Below are 22,023 nucleotides of genomic sequence, written 5' to 3'. Positions count from 1 at the left end.
CACTGTTAGCCATTTCAAGCCTAGCTATATCGACATGTCCACACGGCATATAAGCATCATCATCATACATTTCAAAATCATGAAAACCTCTTGGGGGTGGTTTAAGTACAACTTCCCAACTAGATGTATCACTATCTGTCAAATAGAACACTTGTTTTGCATGTGAGGCTAGAATGAATGGATCTCTCTCAAATTGATGTCTTCCATGTTATAAGTTAACCAAAGTAAATCCATCTTCAACTTTGACACCATTTCCAGTAGTTGCCCAATCACATTTAAATAAAGGGACTTGAAATTTATAATAGTCCAACAAAATAATCTCTTTAATAACCCCATAAAAAGAGATTTTTCTCACAACTTGTGTGGTATCTCTCTTACTAGCTCGACAAAGAGTTTCTGCTTCAATGGAAACACCGCTATTTTATGTAGCCCTCTCAACATTAGTTGTATGAAAGCGATGCCCATTAATGACATAACCCAAGTATGACATTGCATTATTTCTTGGGCCAGCTGCAAGCCATTTCAATGTATTTGACACCTCACCACCATAAGAATTGATCTTCTCTTTCAACCATTGACAAAATGTATCCATTGGTCTAGAATGTAGTAATGCAGCATCCCTCAAGAAATGCTTATCCAAATGCTTAAGCTTCTCTGCATGCGTCCTAATAAAAAAGTAAAATGGTAAGAACACAACATTATTTGAATAGACAATTACAGAGTAATATTTAACTCATCATACTTACTCTATATAAGATTGAACTTCTGCACTGTTTATTAGAACACATCGATGAGCAATTTGCAACACATCATCTGGTATCATTATTGATTTTCCCAAAGTAATTGGGCGTCCTTCTAGTATTGTTTCACTTTCAAACTCTATATTGCGATTATGTCGAGCACCTATTTCAGCTGCTTTCTTCATATACCGACTACAAAATTGCATACACTCTTCAACTAGATAGCATTCTGCTATTCATCCTGTAATGACCCCAAAATACATATAAGAAATCATCTGTATTTAACTATGGGATGAGGTGTTTAATTTAATTATATCTTTTGGAATTGAAGCATTTTCTGTTGAGTTACGGATTTAAAATTGAAATTACCGACCTATATGGGTTTAGAAATCAAAATTGAGTACTTGGATATGTTAACGGGAATTTTTGGAACCATTTGGGAAAATTAATTGAAAATCTAATTTGTCTGATTCGTTAATACACATTTGGGTGGTTTACTTTATACCGCAAATTGAAGGCCTTAGAGGCTTCAGAAGCCAGAACAGAGGGCATATTTATGATCAGCATAATTTTTAGAGTCATCTGGAAAGTTTAATTGAAAATTGATTTTGTACGATTCGTAAGGGCACGTTTGGTTTCCCCCTTTATGGTGAACTTATGTGTGTATTATATATGCATAGATATATGAGTTGTTGAACTCATCACTTTGGGTCAAAAATATCTAAGGGAGAGAAAGAGTGAACTGTGAGAGAGAGAATGAGAGGCAACTCAACACCCATGGGGGATTTGAAGATTATTGAAGAAAATAGAAGAGAGGGGGAAGAGATCAACCAAGAAGCTTGGGAAAGTTGAAGAGCTTAAAGGGAAGAACAAGGATTTGGGGTAAGGTATGTGGCTCTAACTACTATCCTTGTAGAGAATCCATCTACTACATGAAATCAAGGTTTAATTTGGAAGTTTGATATGTAAATGAATAAGTGTGTTGAATTAGGAATGGATTGGGTTGAATAAAAGGAATTAATTTATGCTTTCCTTAAATCTAAGTTATATTTACATGATTTGGGCATATATAATGAAAGGTTGTATGTATAGAAAAGATGAGATTCTATTTGATGATGTTAGTTGATTATGTTTTGGAAGGAATTATACATGTTTTTGAGTAATTAGACTTGAAATCAAGCTAAAAAAATGGATAGATCAAGTGTTGGAGCAAAAACCATTTTCGGACTATTTGTTTTTGCCCAGACTGCACGAGCGGCCATAGGCACCGCACAAGCTGACATGAAGGAAAAAAAGGGGTTTTCATTCTGCTTTTGGGTGCTCGAGCGGCCGGATTCTTCCGCTCGAGCGGAATTGGGCCGCACGAGCGGCCAAGGTGGGCGCACGTGCGGCCACCCCTGTTTCAACATTAACTGGATAACTTTGAACAAGCATATCTTTTGCATCCGGACTCTGTTTTGAGTGATTCTTGAGCCTAAAATCAAGCCCCGGAAGTCTAGTTTCCATTGGTGGTGGTCTCACTCCCAAATTCTAAGTACAGAAATAGTTATGCCCAAATTAGTGAGAGTTGCTCATTTTTTGTCTACCGGTTTTGTACCATTTCTTCGCTTAAACTATTTTCCTATCGATTCCTCCTATCTTCTGAGGCATGGATTATAACCTATGGAGGACTAATGAGTTTAGAACCACCATGGCTATTGATTAAGGAATAAGAAAGAGATTGGTTTTATCCTCATAATCTGCTATGTGCATTATGTTTGTAGGTCAAGACGAGGACATCGTTCCACCGCTATCAGAGACCTACCACTGTGAGTAGTAGTACTGTGTAGTACATTGGGTGTGCTATTAATAATTGATATAACATTTTGTTACTTGTAAGCAGACTACGTCGTTTCTTAACGAATAAATGAAACTTATGTTCTTCCTTGAGCCAAGGTATCTGTATGAATCTGAGATTATTCTGTTGTGTTACATATGGACCCAAGGTCGTTAAGAACCTATGACATGAATGCAAATGTTTAACATCATTATGTGACCCACGTTAGAATGTGAATTATTCTGTTCTTATTAAGCGTACTGTAATGATATATGTGCCCTCTGTTAATGGTTATTATTATTATTATTCTGTTTTACGCAAGACACCTGTATCAATCTGTGACCAAACCATGGGAAACTTATGTGCACTATTGCATAATGGTATTCTTAAGAATCTAAGATTATTTCTGTTTCTGTTTTTGTTCATCCGTTCCGGTTATGCTATGCTATGACAATATATGGATGATTAAGACCTAATGATATAATTTTTTCCTGGTATGAAACAAAGTGTTGTACGGAACTAAGTGCTGCAATGCGAGTCACCTTTAGAATCCGTACGAACCACCTCTTGAGTCCATACATATGTGAACCAAGCTTAAAGCCGATGTGAAAGTTATGAGGCCTATGGCTGTTCTGTGAAAGTTATGAGGCCTATGGCCGTTCTGTGAAAGTTATGAGGCTGATAGCCGTTCTGTAACATCTGTGAGGCCTATGGCCAATTTGTGACATCTGGGCCTGTGACCATTCTGTATGATCTGTTAGTATGAAACAAAGTGCTGCACGGAGCTAAGTGCTGCCATGCGAGTCACCTCTAGAATCTGTGCGAGCCACCTCTTGAGTTCATACATACGTAAAAGGGCTTAATGCCATTTTGATAAGAGCTATATGCCATTCTGATAAGGGCTCAACGTCACTCTGTTTAAGGGCTCAACGCCACTCTGTTCAAGGGCTTAAAGCCGTTCTAATTAAAAACTAGGCCTATGCCCATTCTGAAAGCAACCACAGGATAAGATTAACAATAAGTTCTCTGCATTTATATACCTTGTGATTCAAGTTATTTATTGGATTATCACGTACTATTATTCAATAAGCCTTGCTCACTCTGTTTTATGTATGTTTATGTAGGTGAACCATTGGGGATTGACACTAGAATTGTATTGGGGTCAACCTGTTTGCCAAGCCGCCTGGGGTATGCCTTCGTATTGAGGCCTTAATTTTGATTACTGAGAGTTATGCAATTTTTGGAGTCTTATATAAGTGTGTGTGAGATCTGCATAATTCTGTGATTGTATATGTAACTATCTGAATGTATTTAAATGCTTAAATTCAATTAAACCATCATGTATGCACAAGCTCAATGGATGTTGTCTTTTATTGATATTGCTTCTGCTTAAAGCCCCGTATGTGATTAAATATGATTCTCAAATTCTGTTTTGAGGCCTATGTACAGGCCGGTCATGGACCAAACTTTTAGGGGCAGGTTTGGGTCGTGACACATCCCTCATGTCTTGCACGATTTTTAACATAACCTTTGAGTATCTTCATGTATCTAAACAACAATAAAATTCAGCTTAACAAATTTTTTTAGAAGTTAATTTATTTTAGACAAAAAATAATTCTTATATTTAAAATATGACATAGACTAACCTTTCAAATGGGTACATCCAACGAAACTGCACTGGTCCACATAAGCGAGCTTCTCGGCCTAAGTGGATTGTTAAGTGTACCATAATATCAAAAAATGATGGAGGGAAGAATCTTTCTAATATACACAAAGTCTCAGCAACATCATTTTCAAGTTGTTCTATCTTATTCCTATCAATCACCTTTTGACATAACTGATTGAAAAAAGAGCACAATCGGAATATTGCATTCCTTGGTCCTTTTGGCAGAAGTCCTCTTAATGCAACTGACAACAATTGTTGAAACAAGACGTGACAATCATGTGACTTGAGTCCAATTAACTTGCATTCTTGTAATGAAACACAATTAGCAATATTTGAGCTATAACCATCAGGCAACTTCAAATCTTGTAGCCTAGAACAAAAAATCTTCTTCTCATCCTTGGAAAGTGTATGCGATGCTGGTGGCAAGTAAAAATTGGATCCTTTATTCTCTGCATGCAATTCACTTCTAATTCCCATTTCCGCCAAATCTTTACGAGCCTTAAGACCATCCTTTGATTTTCCCTTAACATTTAAAAGTGTACATAAAATGCTTTCACAAACATTTTTCTCAATGTGCATCAAATCCAAGTTATGACGTAAAAGCAATGCTTGTAACATCAAACAAAGATTTATTATTCAAAAAATTATAAGAAAAAATTTAACTAAGACTAACGATAGATGAACGAATATGAAATCATAATTTCCAAGCACTTACATCCCAATATATTGAAAAATATGGACTTCTTCTTCCATGGTTGGACGCAATCAGACTCTTTTTGGTCTTTTTTTTGTTTCGCCTGGTCCCTTTTTTCTTTTCCTTTCCTTTGTAGTCTTTCCCCAATTAGTTTCAATGTCCTTTATTGCATCTAACGCATCAGATCCACTCAATGGTTTAGGATTCCCCCAAAGCTCTTGCTTTCCATGAAACCAACTTCTTTTCATTCCAAATGGATGATCCGGAGATAGAAATCGCCTGTGGCCCATGTACACTGTTTTCTTACTGTGATTTAACCACTGTGAGCATGTGTTAATGCTACATATAGGACAAGCAACTTTCCCTTTTGTGGCACATCCAGCTAAGTTCCCATAAGCTGGAAAATCATTTATTGTCCACATCAACATAGCCTTCAAATTAAACATAGACTTGTTGGTTGCATCATAGGCCTCGACACCATTATTCCATAATTCTTGTAGGTCTTCTATAAGTGGTTGTAGATACACATCTATGTCATTCCCTGGTTGCTTTGGTCCCGGTATAAGTAATGTCAACATTATATTTTTTTTGCCATGCATAACCATGGAGGAAGATTATAAGTCACTAACATCACTGGCCAACAACTATACCTTGAGCTAAGATTTGCAAAAGGATTAAACCCATCTGTTGCAAGACCAAGTCGAAGGTTTCGTGGATCCAATGCAAAAGAGGGCCACTTTTGATCAATTGAATCCCATGCCAATGAATCAACTGGATGTCGCATCTTTCCGTCTTGACTTTTGTGAGTGGAATGCCAAGTTAATTGTTCTGCTTTTACTTGTGACCTGAACATTCTTCTAAATCTTGGAATTATGGGAAAATAACGCAACACATTTGCTGGAACCCCCTTTTTAATCTTCTTAGTTCGCTTATCTACTTTCCAACATGAACAATTGCATTTTGGGCAAGTCTCCATATGCTCTAACTCTTTTCTAAATAAACAACAATCATTGACACAAGCATGTATTTTGTCATACCCTAGATCAAATGCTTTAAGCAACTTCTTTGTTGTATACATAGATTGCACAAGTATGTTACCTTCTGGTAGCATGTCAGACACTATTCTCAAGAGTTCATCAAAACTCTTATCAGATGCCCCATGCACAACTTTATGCTTGTATAAAGCGACAATTGCTGCAAACTTAGTGTACTTTGTACAACCTGGATATAAAGGAGTTTTAACATCTTCTAATGCTTGTGTGAACTCCCTCTCTCTACTTTCATTTGTAGGTTGCCAAAAATCATCTTGTACATAAACATCTCTAAACATCCTATAAGTCTCTGGAATTGCAACATTCTCTTGAACTTCTATAGATTCACTTAGCCGTTTCCCATGAAGAACCCATGACGTATATCTAGGATCCATCCATTTCATGACTAAGTGCTCGAACACAGTATCACAATGTTGTTGTGATAGGTTTTGACAACTTCCACAAGGGCATATGATCATATCGGGATTCCCTGCATTCTCCTTAACCGTATTGACAAATTTTCTCGCTCCATCCAAATACTCATCCGATACTCTGAAAATTTTAAATTATTATTAATTCCATCAAAAAAAAAATTTGAGTAGTTTAACATTTGAAAGCATATTTATGGTTGTGTTTGGAAATAAACCTTGGAAAATGTAACCATTGTTTATCCATCTTCAACTTTCCGCTTGCTAACAAATTGCATCCACAAAAATCGCTCGCTCGAACTAGTTACATGCATCAATGCTCAAAATGATTAGCAAATACACCAAGATGGTGATTTAGAATTTCAATTTCTCATTAATGGTTCTCAATGAGTGTGGAGTTGTGTTTTGAATTTAAAATATTAAAATATTAAAATATTTACAAAATAAAATAAAGTATTTAAAATAAAAAATTTAAAAATGTTTAAATAAAAATTATATATTTAAAATAAAATAATAAATTTTTCTTAAACATTTTTAAATATTTTTAAAAAATAAATCCCAAAAAAAAATCTAAATACAACTCAAAATTGAAATCTGTACAATTCATACCTTTATAAAATGTAGAATAAAATGATACAGGCAGCATTGTATAAATAATACAGTGTCATTAATTTATACTTATATATTGATTGCACATTTCCATCAAAGAGATTTTGGGATATCATCCAACTCCTACAGGCTAAATTCATTCGAGTATGAAAGTATATTGCAATCATCGCCTTAGAAAATGGGTTAACAAGTCTACCTGCAGAGAAATCTTGCCAACTTCAATGTAGCTTCTAGTTCAAAGCTTAGGGGAGATACTCTGCATGTCAAATAATGGAAAAGATAACCATCGAGAGGGTTACATAAATTATGAAGCGAATAAACATGAGAAGACAATAAATAATAAGCATTAAATAAATTTCAAAACTATAGCATTAAGCCACAGAAAGTTTTTGTTATTTGAATATTACTAAGAACATGCATCTTTTCAAGCAAAGTTAAGACCCTTAGGGAAGGTGACTATAATTTATCTAATAAAATTGGATACAAGCAAAGTTTAGAATACAAAGGGATGGGTGGGTCCACTTTGGTCATTTCCACTTTGTAAAAGAAGTTAAGGTTAAATTTGATTCATAATGAGAAATTTAAAATTGAAAATGGAAAACTCTCAAATTCATAAACTAAACACAATCTAAAGCGGAACGTTATGGCTATGTTTGGCATAAAGGGTTTTAGACTAAAATAATTATTAAAAAAAAAATAAGTTGAAAAATTAATAAGACAAAATAGGCTAAAAAATTAATCAGACAAAATATCACATCCAAATCATAATCATTTTATTTTTTCTCTTACAAAATTCAAAAAAGTCAAAAAGTCTATTCCAAACGAGACTTTTTAGCTCCAAGTTAAAATAGCCAAAAAGCCAACCTACATCCCAAATGAAGACTATATTAGCTACTCAATTGAAAGACCGCAAAATAATTATGTTAAAATTGTATTTGAATTATAAATTTGGATAAGAATTTATAAAATGAAAAGGAAAAAAATAAGTAAAATGTGAATAAAGTAAAAAAAATTTAAAAGAAAAATTAAATCCAAAATCCGAACACACTATAAAAATAATTACTTTATAAAGTGTATCTAAAGTGGAATATTATCTTTAGTCTCACAAATTTAAAATAATTATACTCATTCATTTGGATTTTAATTTAGATAATATTTTTTCATATATTTATTAGTTATTATAGTTAGGTTTATGAATTAAAAAATAATGTTATAATTATCTCTTTTACACAAAATGATGTTACGATTTATGTCTTTAATAATGATTGAGTGCCTAACATCTCAATTGAGACTGTTAATTGGACAACTGAACTAGTACAATTCGTTAATTCTGTTGTATTGAGTTTACAAATGGAATAAAATGAATCATCGAAATAGAAACTTGTAATGGGTCCAAATAAGTTGTCTAATCCAGCATAGTAGAGTGAAAACCAAGTTATGAACTCTTGTTTTAAGCCAATAAACCATGACACATCAAAAGAATATTGATCACCTTTTATATATCACAAGCAAAGTATATTGTAAGGACATAATTTATCACAACTCACAAGCAAAGCAATCAACATTATTTTTTCTTTTTTTGTGAACACGACAATTGACAAGTAAAGCAATAAATATTCGAAAGCTGAAATCATTTTTAACAAATTCAATTTTCCAATTCAAATTCTCAATTTCATTGTTGGAGGTGAAGACTGAAGCAGAGGCTGGTGGATAGCTTTGCTCATCTTCTTCACTACTGGGCGGGTTTCTAAGCTGTTCTTGCTCTTTCTCATCTATACAGGAGAGACACAGGTACACACTTTAATAGAAATTTAGGCATAAGGGCCAAATTGAAATTAGATTAAAAATGTAAGAACTAAATTGTTTAATTTAAAACTACAGGGACTAAAGTTAAATATGGATTAAAGTACAGGGATGAAAACTGTAATCAAAGTAAAAGAGAAAATGATATCATTTTTCATCCATTTGACGTATTGAACTATTGCTGAAAATTAGGTTAAATGTTATGTAAATTAAAATCTTAAGGAAGTCTCGTGTAATTATGTTAAAATTGTAAAGTTTACTGTATTTTTATCCAAGCTTTAGGGGACCCAAAAGAAAATTTTAAATTAATTATATTAGAGTTAAATACATAGGTGTCGTTTGGTAACACTTACGTTTTCAGTTTTCTGTTTATATTTATAAAAATTTAAAAAACTGAAATAAAAACTTGTTTGGTAAAATTTTTGATTTATAAATCAGTGGTCTCAGTTTATAAATTTGGCCAAAAAATGAAAACACAAAAAATGTGTTTTCGTTTTGAGTTTTGAGTTTTTTTTTTTTACCACCCAACACTAGCCACCACCCGTCATCATTTTTCACCACCGTCTTCCGCTACCACCCCCCACCCCCCACCACCACTTGCCACCACCACTCACCACCCACCTGCCACCACCACCCACCACTACTACCCACCAGTCACCACCCATCTCTCACCCATTCGCCACCACTACCACCCACCTGCCATCCATCCACTACCCTCCACTACCATCTACCGCTCGCCACCATCACCTGTCACCTACTTGCCACCACCACTCATCACCACCCACCCGCCACCACCACCACCGCCGCCACCACCACCAACACCATCACCCACCTGCCACCACCACCCACTCGCTACTACCTACCACCCGCCACCGTCACCCACCCACCCACCACCACCACCACCACCACCATCTGCCACCCACCCGCCATCCGCCACCCACCTGCCACTACCACCCATCACCCATCACCACCATCACCACCACCTATTCGCTACCAGCCGCTACCCGCCACCGTCACCCACCCACCATCACCACCCACCACCCACCACCCACCACCCACTCGCTACCACCCACCACCACCTGCCATCTACTACCCACCTGCCACCACCGCTCGCCACCGTCACCCACCCACCCACCACCACGACCCGCCACTATCACCCGCTATCCGCCACTCACCTGCCACCACCACCCACCACCCACCATCACCCACTCACTACCACCTACCACCGTCACCCACCAACCCACCTACCCACCCACCACCACCACCCACCGTCACCACTTTCCACCGCCATCTTCCCCCGCCACTTGCCACCACTTGCCATTTCTCACTATTTTTTATATTTTTTAATTTTTTTAAACATTTTGTCAATTACCAAACGCGTTTGTAGTTTATGTTTTTCTAAAAATAAACAAAAACCAGTTTATAAAATTTTTGTAAATATAAACTGAAAACGTAAACGTTACCAAACACACCAATAATGATTCTGAAAGTATGCATCTTGTGTCATTTTAGTCTCGAATGTTTCAAATGTGTCATTTGGTCCCCAACCTATTAATTTTGTCACTAAATACTCTCTACCTTCATTTCCATCTGGAATTGATTATGGAAGACATCTTTTTCAAACTACATTTATATTAGTAAAATGAGATTAAAAAAAAAAAAATAGTATCGAAAGTGTGTGATTTGTTTCAATTTCGTCTCTAATATTTTAATTGTATCAATTTAGTCCCTAACTTTTTCAATGGCATATGTGATTTCATGAAAATACCCTTACTTCTATTATCAATTGTAGAAATTAACGGAGGTAGGGACCATTTAGTAACAAATTTAATAGGTTATGGAGCAAATTGACACATTTAAAATATTGGAGATCAAAAGATATATTATAGAGTAATACTACAAACACATCCTTATCAGGGTTCATTTGAGATGTGAGTTGGCTTTTTTGACTTTTTGGCTATTATAATCTGAGACTAAAAAGTCTCGTTTGGGATGGACATTTTGACTTTTTTGACTTTTCTGAGAGAAAATAAAATGATTATAGTTTAGATGTGACATTTTGTCTTATTGACTTTTTAGTTTATTTTGTCTTTTTATGACCATTTTAACCCAAATCATTTATGCCAAACGAGCACTCAATCCAAAAAGTATCTAGAAATTATTCTCTACCACATTTCACATGGGTTTCACATTACACAAATTAATCTCCACCACACAATCACTCATCCAAAATTTTCTGGGTGGATATGGATGGGGTTCTTGACTTTTCCTATAATATATGTTATACAAAGCTTCTTTTCTTGATTTCCATTTCAATTTTTGTAGAAAAGCTCTTTGTTCTGTTCAATTTTTTACATTTTACATTTTACTACACTGACTGAAACAGAGATGAGAAATGGCTCTGGATGTTGTTGCTTCGGTTGGTGAACAATTGGTGACCCCAGTTAGCCAATTTGGATATTTCATTTTCTATAACAGAAACATTAAGAATCTCAAAAAACAAGTCCAAAAATTGGAAGACACAAGAGATAGAATACAAAGGAATGTGCAAATTATTGAACCTAGTGTTGAGCAGTGGTTGACAACGGTGGATGAAGTTAGCAAAGAGACCGAAAGATTCCTTCGTGATGAAGACAAAGGGTGGTGCCCAAATTTGAAATCACGATACTCATCGAGCAAGGAAGCTAAGATGAAGATTGAAGATGTGGTAGAGCTATATGAAGGATTAGGAGACTTCTCAAGTGCTCCGATGGGGATCGCATCCACATTTATATCCGCCAGAGGTATTAAGGGTTTTGAATCTAGAAGACTGATTATGAATGAAGTCATGGAGGCACTGACGGATGATAGAATCAATATGATTGGGATATGTGGGATGGGAGGGGTTGGTAAGACAACATTGGTGAAAGAAGTTGCCAAGAAAGCAGAAGAAAATAAATTGTTAAATGAAGTTGTGTTGGTAGAAGTGCCCCAAGACCCATCCTTCACTGTTATTCAAGGTATGATAGCTGCGCAGTTGGGTTTTTGATTCAGTAAGAAAAATTTACCTGAGAGAGCAAGGGAGCTAAAACAAAGAATATTGAGTAAGAGAGTCCTTGTAATACTAGATGATGTTTGGAAGAAACTTGAACTGAAAGACATTGGAATTCCTTTTGGAGCTGATCACAAGAGTTGCAAAACTGTCAGGTGCTCTAAGTAATCTAGAAATTCTCAACATTACTGGCTTTTCTATGAAGGAGCTACCGAAAGAAATAGGAAACCTTACTCACTTGAGGTTGATGTATTTGTTGAAATGTCAGGTGGATAGTATTTCTCCAGGGGTTTTGAAAAGCTTATCAGGACTAGAGGAGTTATATGTTGGGCTGCATATTTGTAACCATACTTCGATGAAGTTGATAACCTGCTAGTGTGGCAAATTGCTATTAGTATATACTTGGTGCTCTATTTTGTTTCTAATAAAAGTATAATTCTCACTTTATTTTGCAATTAAGGTGCTGCTCACAACACCTACTACTCCAACAGATCAAATGAAAGCCATTGTTGAAGCTTCAGAGGGATTTGTGTATCTTGTAAGATCCTTCTTTCCCCAGTAATTATTGTTGACACCACTTTCAGATCTCTGTCCATGGTTGATTAATTATTTGTCAATTATTCTCTCATTTGTCAGTACTTTTGTAGATTTATTTGGCATTTTCAAGTATTTCAATAGGCTCATGGCATCCATTAAGGTTGATCAGTTAATTAGATCTTTCCACTGTATCTTCTATTGGTTAATGTGTTTCTTCGTAAAGGTAAGTTTAAAACATGACAATTTCAGGTACTTGCATTGGCCACTCATAACATTCTGATAATGTTGGTTTAGAGTTGACATAACTTCTTATTATATCTTTACTCCTACTGCCATTGCCTTTGTAGCACAGTAGCAAAATACAACTATATTTTATGGCAGTTTCTATTTGCGATCTATGAATCTATTTCTAAATTTTACCTATTCATCATAACATTCTTTAGCATCACTCATTCATTCTAATGCTATAGAGTAAATTACGTGGACTCCACATTACAGTGTAAAATCACAAATAAATTCTGTTTAATGTGGAGTCCAGAATCACAGAATTTCAGAACGAATAAAATCTACAATATAAATAGAATATGTGTTACTGATTCAACCTAGAAATTCATGGATAGTCCACTTGATTCGTGAATAAAATCTACACTATAAACAGAATTTTTAATCATAGATTTTTTGAAATGATTCGAATCAGCTTATTTTCTGAAATGATTCGTGATTAAAAATTTCGAATCAGTTCTATATAACGTGTGTTACTAAAATCTGCACTATAAATTCATGAATTCCAGTTCAACGTTCAAGTCCAAAATCACGAATAAATTTTGTTTAACATTACTGATAAACAGAATCACAGAATTTCAGTTCACGATAGAACGTGGACTCCACATTACAGTGCAATGGATTGATCATAAACAGAATTTTTAATCATAAATTTTTTGCTAATGGATTGATATCGGACTGATATCGGATTCGACCTAGAAATTCTTCACTTCCTCTTGTAACTATTCTCGCTATGTAAGCAGAGAAACTAAACGAATAAAATGGTGAGAGAGAGAGAGAGAGAGAGAGGGGAAGGGGGAAGGGGGAATCTAAACATACATCAAGAACGCAACCCTTCCCCTTCGAACCGTCGATCGTTGCCGTTGCCGAACCAGTCTCACCGCCGGAGGGAGCACGCTGTTCCAGATCGAAATCTTGCGCCACTGAACCAGTCTCCCTTTCGAACCCTAGAGCTCTGTTCCATATCGAAATCTTCTCCCTCTCTTCTATTATCCGATTTACAGCTCTCTATGTTCCCAATTAGAAGCCAAACAGTTTGCATTTTGGTATTAAAAAAAATTCATGCCGCTTGAGTTTTTGGTGATTGGCGCCGGATATTATTTTAATTTGGCGCCTAATTTTGTGGGTTATATCATTTACCGCATAAATTGTGTGTCGTGGATAATTTATGTATTAACGGCATGTCATTTGTATGTCGTAAAAAGTTTTATTATTCATGGCTAACATTGCAAGTGGTAAAAAAATTATTATTATTACTATTTACGGCCTACGCAATAGACACGCCGTGATTGGAAAAGTATTTACGACGTACAAAAAATGCAAGTCGTAAACATGAGAAACTACGACATGCATATCTTGTATGCCGTTGATGTGATGCTGTAAAAAGTCAGTTTTGTTGTAGTGCTCTTACTCGTTACTTGCAGATTTCATATCATACTCGAGCTCAATTTGTTGAAAATGAATTTCGCTGAAGATTGGCATGATTGGATATGTGCCCGAACTCATAGAGGCATTGCCTGGTGTTGCCCCCGGTTAGCACTTTCAGTTATAACCTGAGAGATGCTCCCTTTCCTAGGTGTAGAGGTAGTTAGCCTGACTCATATCATCTACTATTTCCCTCATCAGATTCTACAGCAATTTGGGTTCGCCCTGTAGCCTCAAATTTTGCTTTCCAAGCTTCTCACTTGAAGGTCAATGCCAAAGTTTGGCAAGATAGGACATTCATGATGGTAGAAGAGAGTTCCAACCACAAGCTATCAATAGAATTCATCCAGTGGCTTGAACATGGGATTCAGTGGGTTGAGACATGCAATGAGAGACTATTCAAGAGGATAAAGACTAGGTGATTCTTGACTTATGGTGCCTCGAGTTTAGAGTTTTTTCACGTTTGTTTAGTTTAGCGTTTCACGACTTTTGTCGAATGGGAATTAGTTAAATTTTCTTTCATTTGTTACGTCTGAGATCATTATCAATGAAACCGTGCAACGAAGTTTATTCCCTTATTTTCAAAATTTTGTGTAATTGGTTAACCAGAAAGGAACACAAATCACTCACTCATTGTCACGCCCCACTTTTTATTACTCGAAGTCATTACCAAATTCATTAGCTTAATTCAATTACAAGGATAACATGCGGAAATAAACTCATATATTCAATCCGTAGAAGTGATTAACGATACTCTCATTCGTATGCAAAGTAAATATTACATGAACATACTTAGTAAATTGCCCTTGGGCTTACATCACTTAAGGTATAAGAAGAAGGGTGTAACCTTTTTACAACAATGGCATTCCGCCAACATAACTGGGGCCCCGTGGCCAGTAAACAAGTAGATCCCAAACTTGCAGCTCAACCTGCTTAATACCTGAAAAAGATTCAACAACATGGGATGAACATATAGTCCAGTAGGGAACTCAACATGATCCTCAACAATAACAACTTACAGATAGCTATGATCATGAACACTCATTCTCATACTAGAATAGTAATGTGACAGTTTATACAAAATATAAATGTATGAACTTTTCTCGAAAACAACCATTTCATTCAACGCTACAAGTGGTTTGTCTTACCTTTTTTTCTTTCATTAACCCCCGTTCCCCATCTGTCATAACATTAACAAATACTTAGAAAGTAATCACACTAAGCCCGATACTCTCTTCCATTTCCTATACATACTCAGATATACCTTTTCAAACATGTTTATCTTTAAAACATACGTTCTCCTCCACACTTTCCAAAAGACAAAAGACCCTTTTGGTTCGTTTCCATTACTATCATAACTATACATGCATATCTTTGTAAAAATATAAATTTACAACCCACCAACATGTATACAATCAACCAATGGAGTAACTCGGTCCTCCGAACTGTAACCAATCAAAATCCATGATATTTTCAGTTACAACGAAACAACTACAACCAACTTCGCTCTATTAGCAATGTGCGTAGTAAGCCAACAATACACCTTTTACAACAACAAGCCAGTTTACCAGGCGCTAGCTGGAGGGGTATGGTACCTTCGATTATTAGCGCAGACAGTTCTCCAGGCGCTAGCTGGAAGGTAACGGTACCTTTGATTATTAGCGCAGAGTATAACACCACCAACCAAATGCAACAAGGCACAACTAACATGTATAACACATATACATAAACCATCCAGATACAAACAATGTGTTAAAGTATATGAACACATAACTACCTCTTCCCAAGCAAGCATACATATCTAATGTATCTCAACAATTCATTACATACGATGTTCCATTAACAATGGTATAATGCATACACGACAATTCAACACAACCATGTCATCCTCCACCGATGACCAAGGACAAAACTTCTAGATGCAAATGTATTGTACATCTATTAACAGACTCAATTATCATGAGATCACAAACCCATTAACAACCCAAGCATGGTTGTTACAATTTATTCCCCCAAATGTGTACACTCAACACGCATGATACAACAATCCAATCCCCATATTTGTTTTCTATGACTCACATAGAGTTAAAGTTTCATTCTTCACTTTCAAAATCAACTTTCATAATTTTGAAAATCAATATGTCCCACCACTTATTCCAAAAACACTTTTCTCATTTTCCCAAAATCAATTCCATTCCTTCCATTACCTTCCAAACTAATTATGCAAATTAAATCATAATCATTAGGTTAGGGTTTTTTTTTTCTATATTTCAACCACAACATGCTATTTCACGCCACAAATAGTCCAATAGGCACCCAAAGACAATAAATCCATTTTTAATCAACCAACTCTAGGTTCCCTCATGATTTTCAAACAAACCCAACATAGGTATGGTTTTCATGCAATACAAAACTACCACATGTCTATCTATAGACGAAATATTGAAAAAGAACAAGGAGAATCCCTACCTCAAATGGAGAACTCAAATGGAGAAGATGACCCGAAATCAAAGTGCTCCAAATCCCAAATTTCTTGGATCACAACGAAGCCCTCGACGATCAACACATTTCTTGCAAAGGCCCAAGGTGAGGAAAACACTCTAGCTATATCAATCCTAAGAGAGAAGTTAGGTTCTAGAGTGAGGTGCTCTCCAATGGCTTTTTCGGAAAAGTAAGAGAGAGAAAGGAAATCAAAAAGTGATTCAAAAAGCTGAATCTCAGTGTGTTATACAGGTCGCCCCGCTTGAGCGTGGAAACCCCCGCTCGAGCCTCACTCACAGACTCCCGGTCAAGCGCCAAAAACCCCGCTCGAGCTGCGGATACAACCATCCAGAAGTTTTGCAGAACAGGCCCCTGCTCGAGCGTCCAACTCCCCGCTCGAGCGTCTCACACAAACTCCCGCTCGAGCGTCAAACATCACGCTCGAGCGTCCAACACTACAGAGGAAATACTGGGAAGGTGATTTTCCCGCTCGAGCGCCGAAACCCCCGCTCGAGCGGAGAGGTCAAAAACTGGGCAAAGATTCTAGGTTTTAAAACACAACCAACATAACCCAACAAGTCCAACACAACCCAAAACTCTAAGATAAAGAGTAAGGGACAGAAAAGAGAATGAGACAACAACAACAAATCTACGGAACCGAGTCCGGATTACGGTTCAATAACAACAGGGAATATCGGGATCGCTATACTCATCTTATTAAAAACAACTCAAAATACAATTTTGCAAACTCACTAATTAGACATTTTCACAATTGAATCCATGAGTTGTATAACTAAAAATCCCCTCCAATACTTAGTAATTCGATGCTAGATGCCAATGACTGTGTTGACAAGCTTATTACGTATCCCGAGGGTAGGAATTAGGCCATTCGTAGTTTAGGTTAAGGTCCACTCGAGTGTTAACTCTCTCATTTTGTGCTCTTACTTTTGCCAAGGCTGCCTTTTTAGGTTTTCAACCTTGCGAGCTTCAAATTTTTTTTTTTTTTGTATGCTTTAAATTTTTCTTAGGTTGCCCTTTTCGGTTTTCAGCCTAACGAGCTATCTCAAGGAGAGTACTTCTTTAGCTTGCCCAAGTTCACAGGTTGTGTAAATTCTAATCCATCCCAATCCATCAGTACAACTACTTCTTTTTTTTTTTGATAAAATACGGCCCTATCTAGTTTGGCTTGTATTTTTCCCTTGGGTCATGCACTGGAGCTTGGTTCTTCTTTGGGTGCTAGATTCCTAGCTTTTAGAATCCTATCCTTCAACTTTTTGCTAAATGCATGGGCAATTCTGTGCTGATAACCTCAAACATGATACAATGCTTGAAGCCTCTTTTTATCAAATAGCATCAGTTCATTTTTGCCATTCAACTCTTCAATTTAACATTCAATCAACACTCACGTGGAGGGATTTCGATCTTGATGGACAAAACTTGCTTGGCCAATCTTTGTATTTCTCAATTGTCTTTCGCAAAATGGACGACCCTTATGTTTTTCTTCGTTGCCCCTTGTAGATAGACCTCTTTCTTTATGAAATTCCAGATGTCGTAGTACCAAGGATGTCCATCTTGGGCTTCTTCCACTGCAGCAATGAATTCATAGGCTGGTGCATACCTCTACTTTATTTTGTTATGCCTTCAGGGATGTTGACCACAAAAGCTAGGGTAGCCAAGGCATTGGCAAATCGATTTTTTTCTCTCAATATGTGGTTGAATGTGACTTTCTCAAATCTGGGTAGCAAGCAGTTCGAAAGCCGATAACATACTTTCATCATCTCTGGTTTGACTTTCTAATCTCCTCTGCTTTGTGAGACTACCAAATTTGAGTCATTGACAATATCCAACCGCTTTATCCTTAGTTCAAGGGCTGCTTCTAATCCAGCAATACAAAGCTCGTACTCCGCATAATTGTTTGAAACTTCAAAGTGAAACTTGAAGGACAAAGGCACATGGGATTCATCAGGGAAATAAGGAGGACCCCTACTCCATAACCTCTTTGGTTTAAAGCTCCATCAAAGCACAATTTCTTGGTTTCCTTCACTATCTGCATGATTGCTTCATCTAGGAATAGGTATTCTAAATTGCCTTCTCCACTGACCGGTTGATCTACTCAGAGCTCTGCCATAACTTTGCCTTTCACCAATTTTTTGGTGATGTACATCAAGTCAAACATAGCCAGAAGCAATAACTAAGATGCTAACCTACCAATTAGTGCTGGTTTCTTAAAGAGATATTTGATGAGATCTAATCTTGAAACCAACACTACTAGGTGTGTAAGCAAGTAATGTCTTCCAAGTGGCAGACACCAGTGCAAGATAGGTCATCTCTAGTGGTGTGTACTGAGCTTCATAGTCTAACATCTTCTTGCCGAGGTAGTAGATTGCCTTTTTTGCCTTTGCTTTTGACTCTTGTGCTGTCACACATCCCTTGGTGTGGTGAATATTGTTTCGTCTCTATTTTCTGGTGCCATCATTATCTGGTTGTACCCTGAAAACCCATCCATAAGTGACAAAAGTGCATGCCCCGCTGTGAAGTCTGCTAACTCATCAATGTGTAGTAATGGAATGTCATCCTTCAAATTAGCCTTGCTTGAATCCAGAAGTCAACACAGACTCTGGTTTTGCTGTTTTTCTTAGGGACCAGAACTATCTTTACTAACCACATTGGATATTCTGACACATTAAGAACTTGGCACTGATTCGTTTAGTTACTTATTCTTTAATTTTAAGTGCCCAATCAGGGCAGACTCTTCTCAACTTTCGCTTGACGGGTTTAGCTTCAGAGTTTAGGGGATTTTATGCTATACAATTTCAAGATCGATTCTAGGCATGTCTTTAAGAATCCTACAGAAATATCTTTGAATTATTTCAAAAGAGCAAGTAAATGCCTGCGTTCCTCTAAAGACAGCATGGATCCAATCTAGATCGTTCAAGGATTTTTCTCATTGCCTAGTTTTATTGAAATTACCTCATCTATTATAGGTTTAGCTCGTCTTTCCTTTTTCTATTCAATTAAGTCTTTTATACTTTGATGAATTTCTTCCCCAAAATTATTTTTGTTTGCCTTTTCAAAATCAATGGGATTAAAATCGTTAACTATTGGCACCACGAAGTACTCAGAATTACTCATTATTTCATTAACTGAAGTTAAAGAGCTTACATTCGACTCAAGCTTAGAATAAAAAGAAAATATAGACTCAAATCCTACTCCCGAATTTATAAGCTCTGAGCCACTTGAATTTGACGACACGTTAGAATCTGATAGGCGAAATTCAAACTCACTTGACTTACTACAAGACTCAGACTCACTGTCAGATTCATAGACAAGACATTTTTCTATTGGCTAGTTTTGAGATTGATTATTCATTGCATCCACCATGTATTTGGTGACATCCTTGTCTAATGCTCCATTTCCTAGTATTATCATAGAAATAAAATTTCTCAAGTCAATGTGACTAGTCTTAGTACTCAAGTCAGTCTCAAAGTTAGCCCATGTTGGTCAGTCTTGCCCTTTTTCCAATTCTCAGTTGGACTTGGCTGTCTTTTGGATTAGATCGTGCTTTTTTGGGCTAGGTGTGCTAGACTTTTCTCAATAATATGTAATAAGTTTTAAAAAATATTCTCAATAATAATTTCTCCAATAATAAAAAGGTAGAAAGAATGAATAACAGTGGTACTACCAATTAGTGTACCAACTAATGTACTAACATATGTTATGATATTATTACTGACCCCACCAATTATACAAATTACAAATACCAAAAACTTTTAAAATTATGCCACATTATTTATTAGTACACTAATTGATATACCAATTAGTACATATAACATCAAGAGTGAGCGTAAATAAAAAGGGTTAGAAAGAAAGACAAATCATTTATGGATATAATAAATGACATTAAAATTATATTTAATTCATGAATTTATATATAGATTTGAAAGGATAAACAAAAATTAAGTGATATGTAGGTGAAATATGCATCTCACCTACCAATTTTTTTTTTAATTTTTATTTAAATTTATGAGCTAAACATACCGTCAAGAGCATGAGCGAATATACAAAGTGTTAAATAGTTGGATTATTTAATACAAAGGCCTATTCTGGAAAGGGAGTTAAAAATCACTTTTCAACTTTTAGCTTTTAACCAATTTCTCTCTCTCACTGAAAAGTCAAAAAAAAAAAATTACTTTTTACAATCTTTTCAAAACAACCCAAAGAAAGATATATTTAAGAATAAAAGGAAAAAGGAAAGGAGAAGGATACAGGGAAACCAAAAATGTTTGGGAGCCCTAAAGTTGGTGTAAATCATAAAGTATTATGACGCAACGGAGAAAATATCATAATCATACCTTTTTGCGATAGAACCTCGTGGGTAAATCACGTGCTTCTAGAATCTGAACAACGAACCCAGCAGTGGAGTGATACTACAAAATGAGTATCACCCACACAAGTCACAGTGCAAAATGGCTTGATCGTTGTTTAACGGGAGAGAGTCAGAGAGAGAGTCTGGGAAAAAAAAAGGTTATGGGTAAAAACCCCATAACGTATCTGATATATCAATGTATTATCTAAAATATATAATCAGATATATATCCACCAATATCTATTTATCCATCTATCCATATCTATTGATACGATAGATATAGATATACTGAATGGTTATCCGAATAAGTTTTGAATTAAAATTCAAACTTACATGGATAAGGTTCAAGAGGTTCAATTTCAAAAGGTTCAAAGGGTCATGCCACATGGGCGCCCAATTTCTAACATCTCCCACTCGCACATGAGTTGGCATGACACTGCCACATCTCTATCTCAATCTCCCTAAAAATGAACAATCTCATACTAGCCAATGCACCGTGCGACTGCTGAGAAAACCTGCATGTGGGAGCTCTATACTAGAAACTCAAAAATGAGCCAGCATAGAGACATCAACCCAAAAAAGAACAGAAATAGTGTCTCATATACCCCAAACCCATCTAATTACACCGGTCCAAAAAACATCTCTCATCCCTCAAAAAGAGCATGTTTGACCCTCTCAATTCTTACAATATATTCACATTCAATCTGCCTCTCATACAGAGCGATGTGAGTTGCCGGCAGTGAATATACAACAGTGGTGTAATACTAGATGATCTTCCCTTTGCCCTCATGCCATTTAGTTTAGGATTGACCACTTTCCCAGTGATGTCCCTTAAGGCCGAATCATACATGACTGCAGGCAATATACCAAAGTAGCAGAACATCAACCCCTTACCATATGACATAGTCAAAAGTCACAAAAGGGTACATAAATGAAAGTCATATCAATAATGACACGTAAGACTCACACGGTGAGGAAACAGGGATCCATTCTCTCACCTCATTACTCGGTCGCCAAGCACATGTCGTATGAATACATGTTACGGTGGAGTAACTCTTCCAAAAGAGTGACGTCATACTCGATACACCGTATAGATATTAGTCTAGTCGCTTTC

At 36.3% G+C, this 22,023-nt stretch overlaps 3 protein-coding genes and 1 long non-coding RNA gene across 4 annotated transcripts; 1 reads left to right on the top strand and 3 right to left on the bottom strand.

The window, feature by feature from the left end:
• Positions 1–421: 421 nt before the first annotated feature.
• LOC145823856 (uncharacterized) lies at positions 422–5,494 on the bottom strand. Its single transcript, XM_082923390.1, has 4 exons — positions 5,020–5,494; positions 4,203–4,830; positions 747–932; positions 422–665 (listed from the first exon to the last, which is right to left on the bottom strand). Exons 1-4 carry the CDS (start codon positions 5,492–5,494, stop codon positions 422–424), a joined length of 1,533 nt encoding a protein of 510 aa, XP_082779516.1.
• Positions 5,494–6,622, bottom strand: LOC145823855 (uncharacterized). The gene is made up of 2 exons (XM_082923389.1): positions 6,594–6,622; positions 5,494–6,499 (listed from the first exon to the last, which is right to left on the bottom strand). The coding sequence occupies exons 1-2, from the start codon at positions 6,620–6,622 to the stop codon at positions 5,494–5,496; spliced, it is 1,035 nt and encodes a 344-aa protein (XP_082779515.1).
• A 1,835-nt stretch (positions 6,623–8,457) lies between these two features.
• LOC114291833 (uncharacterized) lies at positions 8,458–13,741 on the bottom strand. Its single transcript, XR_014366714.1, has 2 exons — positions 13,457–13,741; positions 8,458–8,756 (listed from the first exon to the last, which is right to left on the bottom strand). It is a non-coding gene; the product is annotated as an uncharacterized LOC114291833 (long non-coding RNA).
• Positions 8,642–12,407, top strand: LOC114291832 (disease resistance protein SUMM2-like). Its single transcript, XM_082925233.1, has 2 exons — positions 8,642–8,775; positions 11,174–12,407. Exon 2 carries the CDS (start codon positions 11,183–11,185, stop codon positions 11,813–11,815), a length of 633 nt encoding a protein of 210 aa, XP_082781359.1. The 5' UTR covers positions 8,642–8,775; positions 11,174–11,182; the 3' UTR covers positions 11,816–12,407.
• Positions 13,742–22,023: the final 8,282 nt, after the last annotated feature.

This window comes from Camellia sinensis, chromosome 4 (genome assembly GCF_055761805.1).
Source record: "Camellia sinensis isolate YWXY chromosome 4, ASM5576180v1, whole genome shotgun sequence".
Classification (NCBI taxonomy): domain Eukaryota; kingdom Viridiplantae; phylum Streptophyta; class Magnoliopsida; order Ericales; family Theaceae; genus Camellia; species Camellia sinensis.
Note: the sequence above shows the minus strand (reverse complement) of the source record. Positions and strands in the feature narration are given on the sequence as shown.